The sequence below is a fragment of the Fulmarus glacialis genome, unplaced genomic scaffold, assembly GCF_000690835.1.
Source record: "Fulmarus glacialis isolate BGI_N327 unplaced genomic scaffold, ASM69083v1 scaffold1985, whole genome shotgun sequence".
NCBI lineage: Eukaryota > Metazoa > Chordata > Aves > Procellariiformes > Procellariidae > Fulmarus > Fulmarus glacialis.
The window spans coordinates 43,656-60,035 of NW_009214692.1; the positions used below are offsets into that span (position 1 = coordinate 43,656).

The window sequence follows — 16,380 nt, forward strand, 5'->3', positions numbered from 1 at the left end:
AGCACATAATGTACATTCCAGTCATTCATGATCTCTATGTAACAATTAAAACCTGTTCATTTCATAATCAAATGAACTCTTAGTGATTTCACATATGCATTGCATGAGCTAAGTATGTAATTACCAACCTGCACATTCATTTAAAAAAAATCTGTCTGCTGAGGTATGTTGATGTTTATTTTGCTTTTTAAATTTATTTAATTTTTTTAAAGGGTGCCATTTAAATAGTTTATTGGCTCCTGTGGAACAAACTCTTCAAAGGATCTCCAAGTTAGGCAAGAATACTCGAACAAGCTCTTACCCTTACAAGAATTTTCACGTCCTGATAGAGCAGATGGGACCTCCATCTAAAGATCTCATCACAAGAACCCCCATCAAATGGTACTTAGCTAATTTATTTCTAAAGAACAAAAGGAATTAATCACAACAAAACATAATCCTGTGGTTTCAGGGAAACAAGCTCCTTCAGACTGTGTCACCCCAGCTGCTCTTTTTTTATGTTTGTGCCCTGACTTTATCAACACTACGGAACACCATAAAGATCCTTCTTTATGGCCAGTTGGCAACTGACGTTGAAATTTTGAAAGTAGTTATTAAAAGAAAAGTTAGTTACCTGCATTGACAAAGGGGATCCCATCATATGGGACATACTGAGATTTCCACATCAACCGTGTGGCGGGTTTGGCTGGGCTTGGAGACTGGCGCGTCCCCCACACACTTTGTGTTTGCTGCTTGTGTAGCGTTAGAACACTCTCTAATTCTGTTTCGCTCACACAATAGCCGCGGTACGAGTCCCCAATTTTCTGCATGGAAAGGAGGTGAAATAATAGGATTATTCACCTAGCTGACTGCTGAACATTACACAAGAAAACAAAAGCAGTCAGGGACTCTGGCAGGTGAGGACACAGGCTCAGATTTTTGGTGTTTCATGGTTTTTTCCCCCCACACTAGTATCCTCACAAATAGATTTACCACAGGATCTAACACCAAAGCAGTCCCCACTGAGGTCAGGAGTTTGTCAGCCCTCCAAGACCCTAAGTAAAGTACCCTGAAAAGACTACAGTTACTGCCAACTCTGGACAACTTCACTCCTCTTGTTTCCCCCAGCACACACTTCAGTTGCAGTCACCTCCTAGACAAATTCGTCTTAGGTGAACATTTTCACTTGACTCACACAGAGAATCTCTGAAGCACTAAAAAAAGTCTATGCATCTACTTCAACACACACACACTGCACTGAGCTGGAGCAGAATACACCTGCTTGTACCACCAGTAACCGCCTCACCCAGTTAGTGCACTAACTTTGAATTGAATGTCTCACGTAATACCCCTCCCAATCTTCAAGGCACTCTTGATTATCAACATTACACAGAAACCTAATATACCAGATTTGCCATGTGCAAACTGATGATGGTTTCAATGAACTCTGCTAAGCTCTGGGCAACTCCAGAAAAACTGGATCTAACCCGACTCAAAGTAAAAAAACCTCAAAAATCCACAACCAACTTGCTGACTTTGCAACATCCCCTGTGACAGCTGTTCAGCTACTCAGAGACATCACAGCTGGTTCAGTGTTGGTCTACCAGGGCCAGCCAGCAAGCAGCGAAAGCACTGTGACAAAGAAGAGCTTTCCATCCGAATTCGGAATGCCATGCTCGCTTCTGTTCATATGCAGTTCAGGATCAGGCTGACCAAACAGCTGGAAGTAACACTCAGAGTAGATTGCCAGTTCAGCCTTACAGCATATCTGTGGGGCAAATGCGTTGTAAGTACTACAGTCTGATGGACCAATTTTGCCACCTTCAATGACAGAGCAGCCAGATGTTTAAATAATACTGACAACAAAAGCAGCAACAGTGCCTCTCCAAGATTATTATCTCACAAATACTTTAGTGACAACTGCATAAAACCTGCCTCATAGTCACCTAAGAAAACCAAAATGTCTGTGCTTAGCAAGACCAAGTCAACAAAGAACAAATGAACACCTTGTGAATGAACTGGGCCAGCACAGTGTTGCTGCTAGTGCAAGCCCAAAAGCAGAGGGTTATGTATGCACCGGCTGCATGAGTCATTCTGAGATACCAGTTGCTTACAATTCAGCAGCTCACTGCACTGCAAGCACACTGCTCCAGCAGTTAAGAAAGTCTACACAGGCTGCACTCACACAGCTGTGGTGAGAAAGAGAAGCTGGCATTGTTTAGTCAGAAATTATAAATAACATTTCTGTCCAAAACTTGATCTGAAAAATCCAGAAGCAAAGCAGCCTGAGAAGTACCAGAAGTACCTTCTTTACAGAAACCTGGGATGCCCCCTTTTGCAAGAGGGATTACAGTACCACTCCACACAGTGAATACTGCGTGACCAGCATTTTTCTTTCCACATCTTATACCTGTCACTATAAATAGGTCATTGACCTTATTCTAGGGCGATGAGAGAAGACTGATAAAACTGTTGTGCCAGAAAAGTAGTGGTAACAGTTAAGGCACTGTCTCCTATCCTGGCTTTCCTTCTGCACAAGATAGATCATTTTCCCAAAATTGGCGGGAGGGGGGAAAGGGGAGAAGAAAATCATATAGCACATAGGATCCCTGCTCTCTAGGAGCTTCCCAAGTAGGAACAAATGGACAAGCGAGACCATCTGCCCCACAGAAATAAATGAACTTAGCTTTGTACAGATGATTAATTAATTCAGTTTTTAATTACACTCTATTTCAGTATGCTGATACATGCTGGAAACACATTCTGATCAGACCACTGAAAACTAAGTAGGTTACAGAAAATAACTTTTTTTTTTTTTTTCAAAATTTAAAATCTACTTTTTATTAACAATGTAATTACCCTGAAGCAATCTGATACTTTCCAACCCTTTAACTCCAGCGATGCTTCAAGCCAAAAAAAGGAGCAATTCCTTCTCTCTCCCCTGGCCTCATCTCAGCAAGTATACATAAAAGCTTACACTGAAGTACACATATCAAGACTGCAGTTTTCCTTGAGTGAACTAACAGCTGCATATCAGAGGCATTACACTGTCTAGGCACAGCAAGTGTAAGCTGAACATTTCAAGGCAGTCAGGGAATCAACACCAAACACAGAGCGTAGTGCTAATTTTGGAGAGCTGCAGCTTTTACTGCTCTGTGTTTGCCTGCAGTACTAACTGCCAAAGAAGTCATTGCCCTTTGGAGTTCAGTCTTGGCCAGCTCCCTGGGATATACGATTGGCAGCATGTACCGAGGCTATGCCATGGCTTCACCTGCTGGCATCTTCTGTGAAATTCACACAGACCTCCACGCTGTTTGTTTCTATTCTGGCAAGTGACTGAAAGAGTGGAATTGTGAGTTGCCACATTTATCTGCACCTCTACTAGGTCTCCAGATCCCGGTTGGACCCTTCTATCCTGTTACTAGTAACAAAACATTCTGCAAGACAGTCACACCTGAAAGATAAATGACACCTCAAAATCCCATTGTCTCTAGTCTGTGCCCATGAAAAGGCACATGCACCCTAGCAGTCTCCAGTGGATTTACACTGTGTGACTCTCAAACTCAGCAAAGCAACTCTGCCAATAACACACAAGGAGGAAGAGAATTTGGGTTACTCCTCCTTGGATGGGCTGACTCTGCAGGGAGAATAGCAACAAAATAATTTATTTTTTTAAAGGAACAGGGAGGATTAATGCATACAGGCAATAGTTCTGCTGAACAGCAGAGGCAGGTGTTTATATCCTCAGAACAAATTCGAACAGACAGTATTTTTATTTCCTTTTCTTTAAAAATAAGAACTCTTCTACAAATGCTGCTGCTGTGAATTTCAAACACAGCAGGTGAAATTTCTTGTAATAGATTCAGATAGACCAAGCAGACCATAATACAAGTCCTCCTATAAAATGAAACCAATAATAAATGATTCAGATAAGCTACATCGATGTTAAGCAGGGAAAGTATGTGCTACATAGTGCTAAAACCACAGTAACGGGGGTTATACATCTTACTGGACTTTAACAACTAACTGGCCATTTGAATTAAGTGACTCATTTATTCTGTGAAAACAGTATCTCCACCATGGAAGAATTAGTGTTATTAATTTTCTGACCTCTTAATGTTTAAGTTGATATAATAGTGGATGATACCATTTATAGGAAATAAAAGGCATACAATAAAAAGAGGAAAAGGTTAATATATTTAGTTAATTTTAAAATTATTTCTAAGTGCATAGAGAAAGAAATTCCATTTCTAAATCCCTGCAACTGCAATTTCCAGTTATCAGCGGCCAAGCCAATAGGAAAAACCTCAAATGGTAGGGATATCTAAAGAGGTGAACCAGCTGGAGAGAGTATGAGTTTTCCTTTAAAAAAGTATTACGGGAAAGTAAAATAAACATCTATCAGGAAGAGTCTGGTAGCAGGAGGAAGGGGTGGGTGATCTCTCAAGAATCTTCCCATCTCCCCTCCCTTCCTTTTAAGTGATTTATGATGCATTCTAGCTGTTGATATCATCCCAGTCATCAGGACAGTTCTGCAGACATCTAACAATATGCAAATAAAGAGAGAGTTCCATTTAGGTCAAGAGCCATCACAGGGAATAAAGACAGAGCATTTTTTAACAAAAGAGAAAACAAGCACAAGTAACCATGCTGGTACCAAAAAAAAAAAAAAAAAAAGAAAAAAAGCAAAAGTAACAATTCTGGTACCAAAAAAAAAAAAAAAAAAAAAAGTGAGAATACCTAAAATAGAACTCCTTAGTAAAACACTGACATTAAGGTGCTCTGTTAAGTCTCAGACTTGACCCTGGCAAGTCACATAGTTTTTGATTTCTAAGTGACAACACAAACTAATATGAACAGTTGCAGACTTAGGCCATACAAAAGCAATTTTATTCTTTAATTAATGGATCACTAAGAGCAACAAAAAACAGTTTGCTCAGTAGAAGACAGCAGAGCTTGCACTGTAGTTCAAGAGTGAACTCTAACATGGCACACAAAGTGTGGATCAGTGGCTTTTCCCAGCACTGTATGGCATCGAGATTTCAGAAGCACATTTTTTGCTTCAGGAGCTGCTGATGGTCAGTTATTCTAGTACTCCCAAAAAAGAAAGGGATTCCATAGCATTTTATGTGTTTAAATGTGCTAGTAGTACCAGCTAGTACCAGTACTATTTCATAACACCAGGAAGCTTGAACACAACTTCTACCACTATGAACATTATTCCTTTCATGGAATAGGATCAATATCTTAGATCTAGATGATAAAACATCAAGTCGGAATTCTTTGCAGCCCACCTCACAGTTCCTGAGACGGCGCGCCCATGCAGGCGTATTTGGCGGCAATGGTTGGAGAGGGATGGGAAAGGGATCTTCCACTACCCTGAAAAATAAAAAAATATAGTAAAAGTCTATACAGACACCCAGAAAAGCAACAATTTAGTCTAAGCTACAGGTAACATCAAATCTGTGCATTATGTATAACAGCATATGTGTAACAGCATAATACAGCATATGATCAAACTACAGAATTGTATCAACTTGCCTTAAAAACCTGGGGTTCATTTTCCCCATATTCTATTTCATTGTTAAAATAATTCACAGTAAATATAAGTATTTAAAAAACCCACTGTTTTCTACACTCATGAAGACCTCTGAGCATTCAGTATTCTCGGTATTATTCCTTGACAACAATAGACGAAACATGGTGAAATAAACCAGTTGATTGTCTTGATAATTTTCTTACGCAGACTGATGTTAGAATGCTAAAGATTAAAACCAATATCAAACACTTGTTAAATGCTGCACATTTTAGTATATTTTAAATCACTGAAAACCAGCTCCAATAACTATTTTAAGTGAATATATAGTTTCTCCATTCCCTAAATCCTGGGGCAGAAACAATGCTTACTCGATGCTTATTATTGCAAAACTCAAGTGCATCACCTCTTACCCATACAAATATGTCTTCTTTCCAGGATTATTTTTCTAACATGTACAGACTGTGTTCACAAAATCCATTCACAAACTGTTTCTCTTCACTGTAAATGTTTCTTTAATATATATAGAATTTGTGCTGTAGTGAGATTATTCTAATCTCTTCCATGTCTGATTTCAAAAGAGCATAAACCAATGCAAAGCCAGCCTGCAGTCCACAGAACAAATGTCTTCTTTGGGTTTTTTTGTGTTTGTTTTGTTTTGATTTTTGTTTGTTTGTTTTTTTGTTGTTTTGTTTGTTTGGTTTGGGTTTTGTTTTGTTTTTAAGCAAAAAAGAATCCCAGAGTATCTGGGTATTAAAATAGTAGGCATCACTTAGCAAGGGGACAGAATCAGGTGGATATCAAGAGAAGAAAAGCATAACAACTATTTCAACTTTAGAAACTTCGCTAACCAATCTGCCTGTCTACGTGTTCTACTGAAACACACTCTTAGCAGCTACTTTCTCATATTTTATCAAAGAAAGCTGAAGAAGTTATCTAGAGAACAAAAATTAGGCTCTCCCTGTTAATGCCAACTACTGAAATCTCTATCTAAAAAATTAATCTCTACAATCAACCCTTCTTGTGGGAGAACGGTTTATATAGGTTTTAATATACTCATATAAGAAACTCTGCTCCCTCAAACTTCAATTTTCCCTGCAGTTCCTTCACTGGATCACTTTCAACTCTTGGTTGGCAGTATCAGTGCTTATTTAGAGTAATTTCAGTAATTTGCACTATCTACTTTAAATGCCCACCTATCACTCTGGTCAGAATATATCCAACTATCTCTAGAATACAGGTACTTTAATAGCTTTTTCCGCTGCTCTGGCACATACAAAAGCTGCCTGCAAACACACTTAGCTACACGTCATTCACTAATACTAAGAGTTCATAACCTCTATTCTATGGTAATTTTGTGATTACCATTGCAAAAACAAACTGCAAGAAAGAAAGGCAGTACTAACATGGATCAAAGTGATTGTTCATCCTTTTAACTCCTGACCTACCTGGTGGTTGTTTTTTTCGATACGGTGAGAGATGCCTGTGGATGTAGAATATAACTGCTTGCACTGTCTGCTATAGCAGCCACTGCCACAGTCTGCAAGTTCCCATCACCACACTTCTCTTCTGAAACATCTTTGCAAAAATAAAACATCCTCCTGGTTAGTAACTGAACTCAGAATGGGGAAATGACAAGCTATGATTAAACTCTGTGTGTTGGAAAAGCAAGCATTTTGACATATGAGATAAGATTTCTAAATGATAAAGTAGTTTAGTAGTCGTGAATCAATACTCAAACTCAAGGCACACATATGAAGATACACTTGGTAAGGTTGTACTCAAGGACTTCGGTAATCATGCTACTGCTAATGAATCCTTTCACAACAAAGCAAATAATCAGAAGAACTTGTAAATTACTCTGCTTTACATTTCCACGAGTCCATATATTGTTCTGCTGCAAATCACACACTGGTTGCTTTTAAAATAAGAAAAAAGGAGATTACGATACTGCTTTGTACCTAGAAAAGAACACCTAAACAAGAAAAAACAGGCCTCTTGTAATTGCATCTGACATGCTGTTAGAACAAATGTTTTAGCCTTTCTTGATAACAGGGAGCAATCCATAAGCCAAAAAATACTGTTAGATTGAAGCCTGTGTGTATAGTTAAACAAAAACATAACAGAAAACTGTGAAAGCAGACATTTGATACTTTGGTCTCAACACAAAGAAAAGGAAGCTCTCTTTAGATGTGGGAGTTTTGCCCTTCAATTATGAAAGCTTCTTTCCCCCATCCCGAGAGAGTGATAAGCTATAGACTCAGTACAGAAATCACTCCACTAGAAAGCTTGGGCCAGAAGATTCGTAAGTGTGCACCTCAGAGTAACACCACTCTGGTTCAAAGCTCAGAGCACTGGTTCCTTCTATATAGACGTGCCCTTAAGACACTAAGGTCTGCTCTGAAGCCTGTGCCATTTCATGCATCACCACCACCTGCAGGCAAGTGAAACTCAAGGGCTGACAGTCCATTCCCTTTCCCCTTTAATCTCCATAATAAACCACGGACAAGTCTTCCTAACTGTCTTTTAAAGATCAAGTAACTACAAAATCTTTTACACAGTAAGCCTCTAAAAAAAAAAACCAAAACCCAAACAACAAAAAACCCCACAAAAAAACCCTGTAGCACTGTTGCAGAACATATATTCAAATACTGTGAAACTGCACTATTTGCAAACAGGGAGCCCCATGCAGAATGAAGAATGGTAATACAAAAATACTATTCAGCATTGCAACTTACTGCCTACAAAAAGTGGCAGCAATTCCTTAGCAACTGAAGGCTTAGAGTCAGCTTAAAGTCATGCAAGACTATGCTGTAACCAAATGGTGGGTTTACCCCTGCAAGAGCAGGTGGAGAGGGAGGGAAGGATGAGCATTAGGATGGGAGCAAGCCTTTCAATGCAAGGTCATGAAACCATATTCCAACTGTAACTGAAAAAGGCTGGATCATGACTTGAATCCAAACTCTTTTTTCTATCCACCCAGCATCAGGACTGTAGTCTCATTCCACAGGAGCACTTAACTAGTGCTCAGATTTTGAGAATTTGCTCAGATTTTGAGAATTTTATACAGAAAATGCAAAAACAGTTTAAAAAACCTTGGAGAGTTTAACAAAATGTGATAACCTAGTTCTCAGTCTTATTCTGTGAATGTAAACTAGTACACAGCATTTTGCCACCCAGCAAGGCTTGCAGATAAATAATCAATGCTTTCAGATTTCAGTATGTCCCTTTTCTAGAGAAAAGCTTAAAATTCACGCTTCTAGTTGTGCATCTCACCACATACTTAAAATGTGACAGTTAACATACTGAGGGAAAAAAGTTAGCAATGAAATGAAAGTTACATCTCATTTTCTTCATTTGGAACTGAATTTCTACCTAGGTATTTCATTCCAGTGATCTCTGGAACAGACCAGAAAACATTAATTCTTCTATCTGCATTACATGAATTAACTACTTCACCCAAAATGAAGTAAACAGACAGTGAAAATTTGAAGCTGATAGTACAGCTGTCTGACTTGGCACAAATATCCTTATTAAAGGCAAATAAGGGAAGAAGCAGCTTTGTGCTTAGTATCTCAATTTATCCATCACAAATCTAAAGTGAGCATAATAGCTCTTATTTCATAAGGCTTTTGTCCAACAGAAAACGTGGTGCATGGGGTGCCAGATTCGTAATCAGAAAGCAGATTCAGTAAGTATGTATTTTTGTCTTATAACTGACTAAGGAAAGGAAACCCATACAAACAAGGTGCTTAAAAAGAGATCATGCAGGATATGCTTAGTCACAGGAACACACACCCTCAAGTCCCACAGGTTAAACTCACCCTGTGTGCTGGTCACATCCAGAAGCTGACCTTGAGGAATAATCACTTGGGCCATTCCTGGCTGGGCAGAAGGAATGACATGCAGCACCTGTCCATTTTCTGACTGGCTGGCAACAATCATCTGTAAGGCAACCACACAAAAGCATGAACGGCACTAGTCTGTATGGTGATCATCATGCAGCATGACTGGGTTTGCTTATTAGCGGAACAGGAAATACTTCGGTTGGAATTAAGGCCTGTAAATTAACTTGATTTCACATAATAAGGAAACTGCCTATTTACTGTCAATTTCTTAAAATTACTTTCCCCCTTTTAAAATAGCCCTTTAACTGATTAAAGGAGAGAAATTTAAAAGAACCCTTATGGGATTCTACAATGAATTACACATTTATTTGAAACTTACAACACTATTATTAAAGCTACCAAAAACCTGAAAGCCCTTCATAGTTGGATTCACTGTAACCCCATTCATGGACTACCAGAATTAATCACAACATACAAAAATTTTGACCGTTAGTCCTAAGAAACTGACCTCTATGGGCAGCATTTTATGCAAAAGCAGATAAAAGAAAAGCTCCAGGACTGCAAACAAAAATATAAATTAAATCTCCTAGAATTCTGGAAAACTTAAACAACTCCTCATGGTAAATTTTTCCATAATTACCAAGGACTTGTTGCCAACAATGTTATAAAACCTAAAATAACATAAAATATCGTCTTGTTTCTGATTTATTACACTTTAAATGGGTGAAGTGCCCGTACAACACATGCGAACCAAACACTCTGAGTGAGAAAATGACGTTTTTACAAAATAAGTGTTAAGAATTACAAAGCGCTAAATTTGTTAAGAATTACAAAGCTAAAAATTTGTTTTAAGCAAATTAATTGGGGGTGGGGAGAAGGAGAGACATAATGGGTTAGCTTATTGCTAATGTTTCAATCCCTCCAAAACCACACAGACTTATCCAGGGAATACAGAGAAAGCAGCAGTGGTAGAAGTATGAGATCTCATCACACAATAACATCCAGGCTTGATAATGAGAAAAGATGTAAGTTGTTGTTTAATAAAATTAGTAATGGCTGGAGACAGGATTTGCCTACCTGAGGAAGGGCAACTGGAGCATGAACTGAACCACTGAAAAGTTTCACCTTGTTGCTAGAGATAAAGTCTGAATCAGCTGTTGTTACAATAAACGAGGACCACGTAAAAGAGTTCTTCAAAGAGCTCCCTCATCTGTGACTACACCACCTGCCCTGTTTCAGACACACTCACCATCGGCGCACTGGGCCCTCCTAGGGGCTGCAGCTCATAGAGAGGCTGCCCGGTTTGGTCTACCAGGTGGAACTCCTCTGCAGAATGAGGCTGCGGCTGGGGTGGCCGCGCGGGCGCAGAGAACTGCCCGAGGGGCGTACTGCGATGGGCAAGGCTGCGGGAGAGTCACTCTGTCCAAACAATGGATCCCTGGAATCCATGCAGGTTAGATGCTTTCACAGAGGAAAAACAGTAAAATGTACTTTAATCTTGAGTAGCAACTTCTATTTAAAAAAAAAAAAAAAAGAAAGAAAGAAAAAGAAAAGAACATTTAAAACCAGTGTGCTGTATTGTATACTCGGAGGGAGCTCTTGTCCTTCTGATGAAGAGGCTACTAGGTAACACTAGCAGTTCTATTTTTGTTTTCCATTTCCAAGCTGAAAATGTATTCATATTTCTGCTTCCTAGAATAAACTCTCTCCACTAAGAGAAAAGAAAATCCCTTGTGCCCAAAGTCTGTTCCCCAAAACCACTCATCACTTTAAAACATCTCAAGTCTACCCAGAAACTGAGAGAACTTATACCAAAAACAAAACTGTAAAACATCCACCAACTTCATTTGACTTCAAAAGAAATCCTAGATACTATTCCATTTGGCCTTTAGATACATGCATTTAGCTAAGAGGACAAAAATCTCTGTATGCTTTCTTAATTCTTTTCCACAGAAGAAACACAAGCAACACAAAACCAACAATTCAAGTCGAAGAATTATACAGTGCAAGACCAAGAATCAGATTTTGCCAGTCTCAAAAAATAGGTACTCAGAGCTTATTCTCATCAAGCTTGCAAAATCAAGGTCTTACAGCACATCCCATTTTCATTAAATTTAAATGTTTAAGCACAAATATCTGTCTTGTTGAAACTCTGACAACACAAATATTAAACACACAAAAATAATGGAAAATAGGCAGCCCTTGCGTAAAATATCATGTCAGGCTGTCATCTGGCCAATGCAAGAAGGACTGCAATTTGTTTTATCACTTGCAGCAATCTCACAAACAACTCTGACGTTTCTGCTACAAAAATTTGTAAACTACAAATCCAAAGAGTGGGGAAAAATGTTTCTAAACTTTATATTGAAGTCAGACCTGGGCCAAATAACCTTCTCAAAAATTCTGCAGGTATGAATCTTCTGTGCTGAAATTGTCTACTGTAAACTACACCAGAAAAGCAGCAACAAATAAATGGCACTAGCTGTGTTAAAGACATTGTGCAAAGATCATAAGCACACTACTAAATCACTACCTGAATGATATTTTATGTTAGCTGAAGTAATCTGCAGAAGAACATTTATGCACAGAAATCTCTCTGACCAGGAATATCTGGCAATATTTGATAACAAATACATTAAAGACTCCCCTTCCCCAATACCTACACAGATGTCCTGTGTCCCTGGATTCTTATTTGCCACATTTGGTCACTAAGCAATTTGACCTGATTTTTCAAGTGTTCTGAACCCCTCCTACTCCAAGGCATGTCATCAAGTATCCTTTTATTAAAGGATTTTGTTAACACAATAAAACATGTTTTTCTTCAGCTCTGAAGCAGGATCTATTAATATGATTACTAAAGGTTGTCATTACACGTAACATCTGGGTATTCATCAGTTCAAAACTGAATGGCACAAGAATCCAAGGGAAGGAATTTTCGTACTTCTTTAAAAGACACAATGTATTACTATAAAGGCAAGAAAAAACACATTGATGAAATATCATACTGTAAATTCATCAGAGAGGATGTAAAGAAAGCATCTACAAAGACAGGACATTCGTACCTCACCTGAAAAACCCGATCATTTGTTTCTGACTCTCCTGTACTATTACAGTTGCCTATGAACAAATCATTAGATACTTCCATAGCAATGTCATGGTCAGCTCCATTTTCTTCCATTACAAGATGACCTGAAAAAGTTACAAAAGTTTATTTCAGCCTTCCGTACTTGAGCCTCAACCAAGACAATGCTGCAGGGGTTTTTTTCGGTCTTACAAATTTAATCTTACAAGTTCTAATGCCGTTGCAAGCTAACAGCAAAGCCCTCAAGAAATCCTTGCCTCCTTATCACTTTATTACTCACTGCAGAAGAATTTCAGTGTGTTGCTCCAAGAGTATAGTTTAGCCTCTCATATAAGACAATTTGCTTGACTTGTCATTGCACACACAGATACAAAACACACATGCACACTCTCATGATTTTCATCTAAATATGTCCACAAGCACTCAACTAACAACCATACACATCTAGAGAACACTTAATATTTACAGATAGGCCAGCACTGTTTTACAAAAATATTAGTCATCTACTTCCATAATCAACAGACAGGATTTGCATTACCCAACTCTGTCATGCAGCCATCTTGAAGTAAATTCCATTTGTTTTAAAGGGTTATAAAACAACATAAAAATGAAATAAAATTACTATTGTTAGTCTAGCAATAAGCTTTGGGTAACAAAAACACCAGATATCTGAAACAAAATTTGGCATTAATCATGTGATGAAAGACAAAAAGACAGAGCTCCCGGCACTTTGGAGATCTACCTCCTATCCCAAAGAAAAGTACTTCAAGGAGCTCAGCTGCCCACTATAAACCTTCAAGCAAACAGAATTATTGGACAGGGAATTGCCACATCCACAGGATAAGGCTTTCACCCAGACAGTAGTACACCCTTTAAAGCAGTGACCAATCCCAAATATTCATAAGCAATGAGACAAAATGACAAATCAACTTGGCCCCTACATTACTAGAGTACATATATACTAGACTACACACATAATATGCCAAACTGAATAGAAGAAAACTTAATTCCTACAGTCTGGAGTGAGGGAGGGGGAAAGGTGTTCAGGATTTTTCCCCTTCAGTATTTATTTTAAAGTCAGGCAGCGTTATATTTGCACATGACTCCTACCAGCTTTATCTTCTTCACCACACCACATAGTAAATTCCTTGAGATGGACCTTCTTGGCTGTGGTATTTTAACCGTTTACAGCTTTAGTAAGGAGAATATAAAAGGCTAGAGAGTCACTTGAAAAGAACTGTACAACCCTGGAAGCACTAATTTATTTTGCTTTGCAAAGATATAAAGGACCACAGGCAAAGTAAATCCACATCTCCTTGGCTTTTGAAGCTGAATAAAGCATCCTGCTGATACAAACAACATTGTGAAGTTAAGCTGCTCATATGCTCAATATACTAAATACTTTAATCTAAAGCAGATTTATTTTTCCATTCAATTTTCAAGTGATGACACTCCAAACCAAGTTCCAAATGAAGTTACCTCACGTTTACTAAATATTTTGTAGCTTTGGATCTGAGAACAATTATGAGATGTTTCAGTTAAAATGTCTGAAACACGTTAGCAGCAAATAAAAAAAGACAAGAAAACTAGATTTCGTCATCACTCAACCATTTTCCCTCAGTTAAAAGATGTAAAGAAGACATGTCAGTTTTGCCAAAGCAGCACATTTAGTTCTCTGAGATAAACTGAAGAAGTTTGTTCCAGAGGTACTGATGGCACACACCCTGAGCGTGCTGGAACCCGACTACAGAACACAAAGACAGCTGAATCGGGGCAGACCAACAGCGCGAGTAGCCCAATATCCTGTATCTAACACTGGTTAATAATTAAGCTCAGGGAAAAAAAATGACAGCACTAGGGTAAATATACAATGATATTTATCCAGCTTCCTTTTATAAGCAGCCCAGAAATATATGAAGTTTTATCTTTGTGTTTAAAAAATGCCCTTGGTATGTTTTTGCCCTGTGACTTTGCCTAATCACTGTTCTAACCCAGGCAAACCATTGGCACGCACATCACCCCGGACAATGAACTTCATGGTTTAACCATCCAGGTTTCATTAACCTAAGTGCTGTGCAACGCCAAACAAGAAAGATTTTCTTTTTGTCTTAAAGAAATATACTTTTACAGATACTTACAAGTACAGACATAGTTAAGAAATTTTATAGTTGTATAAATATTGCTAACAAATTCCCCAAACAAGACAGTTAAACCCTGTATATATATATATGTATGAATATTTTGTCATGAATGAGTAGTTAACACACAAGTATCTTTTTTCATAAACACTTTACATAAATGCCACAAAAATTTCCAATTTCCACTAACACCACTGTATTTCACATTTAACAACAGGTTGCAGGAGAAATGGGGGAGTTTAATGTTAGTGTAAAACGGGATCAATAGCTGTATCCTCCGTGCATGCATCAAAGAGGCAGCTCTCCATGCCTCAGCTTTAGCCTTAATGCAGCTCCACCCAAACCACTCTACGGGCTGTGAAGTCCACCATTCCAAGGCCGTTTCCAACTCAAGGCTTAGTGCATTTTAACGCCATAGGACTGCTTCCTTCGCCCTGCCTCCACTTGGGAAGCACCTTGCACAAAATAAAGGGAAATCTATGGCCATTGCTATCCTTGGTTCAACTCTACAAAAAGCGCAAGCAGCTGAAACTGCTAGCACAGGCAAACACGATAACCATCACGAGCATTTTATGCAGTGTCTTATAGACAGGATCTTCAAGAGAGCAAACATTATGCACTGCAATCTAGCCTACACGTTACCATCAGTGGTTCAATTCCAAAGACAAATGCACTGATAGTTCAAGATCATTTAGCAAAACACAGAAGGCAGTCAGATCTCGATTTATTTAGCCATCAAGAACTCCCGTGATAACTCAGCTGTCAAAGCCAGGGGCACCTCTTGCAATGCTGGGTTCTCACAGACACAACTTGCATAACATCAGGTACTCTCAACAGTAACAGGATTTCAGTGCCCACGCTGAGGTGAACCTTTCTCATAACAGCTGCAATCTCTTCTCTAATCCAGAAGCCCACATACTGATTCTTAATATATAAACTTTTAAAGACACTAACAGAAAAGTCAAACTAGCATTACTTTAAAATCCTATTATTGACCAGTCACATCTCCGCCCTACCTTAAGGCAGAGTATTAAATTTCTGTATTTTCTTGCCTCCGATTCTTTGTTCTATGGCAATACCTATACCTACCAACTACAAGCAGTGGTCCCTAAAAATAAACCAGTTGTAGACTGACATAATTTTAAGGCTTCATATGACTGCTTTCTTCTGCCTTCCCTCAGTTACGAGGCCTCCTTGTGAAGATAACACGCAGCCAGCTCCCAAAGGGAAGTACTGCCTTTCAAAATCCCAGAGCTCGTTATTTTAACACTGAGTGAATATAGCAAGATTTTAGTCATGAGAGGAAACCTAAACTGTAAAAAACAAGTAAGACCATTGTGATAATAAGCACATTCTACCTAGGAGTGCTCTGTCGGGGCAGGAAGGAGGGAATTCTCTTATATTTTTCAAGTCTTCAATGCATACCCATTAAAAAAAAAAAAAGTATATCAAAGCTTGACTGTGCAAGTTCATGTTTTCAGCATTCCTGATAGCAATATTCCCCTCAAGTAAATGAGTTACAATTAGCTTTATATTAACTTGTACAAGGTTTGAGATTTAGCTCCTCCCTATCATGAAAGAATGCACAGATCATCTGGGGACTCCTACTTAAAAGGTTTCTCAAGTAAATCACTTTTGTGTAGCTAGCACAAGTATCTGGAAAACGCACCTGTGTCAATTACGTTGACAAACAATGTGAGATCTTTTAAGTACACTTAAGAAATAGATGAAATTTCAGAGTCTCACAAAACATCAAGACTCCACACCTGCCTGCTCCAACAAGTTGCCCCAACCTGA

The 16,380-nt window shown here is 38.6% G+C and overlaps 1 protein-coding gene across 1 annotated transcript in view; it reads right to left on the reverse strand.

The window, feature by feature from the left end:
* Nucleotides 1–12,547, reverse strand: part of CARF (calcium responsive transcription factor) — a 25,618-nt gene extending 13,071 nt beyond the window's left edge. Inside the window, 7 exon segments of the mRNA XM_009578629.1 lie at nt 614–803; nt 5,274–5,358; nt 6,964–7,093; nt 9,340–9,460; nt 10,613–10,731; nt 10,734–10,824; nt 12,431–12,547. Of these exon segments, the coding sequence (XP_009576924.1) occupies nt 614–803; nt 5,274–5,358; nt 6,964–7,093; nt 9,340–9,460; nt 10,613–10,731; nt 10,734–10,824; nt 12,431–12,541 (847 nt within the window). The 5' untranslated portion in view covers nt 12,542–12,547.
* Between the last annotated feature and the right edge of the window lie 3,833 nt (nt 12,548–16,380).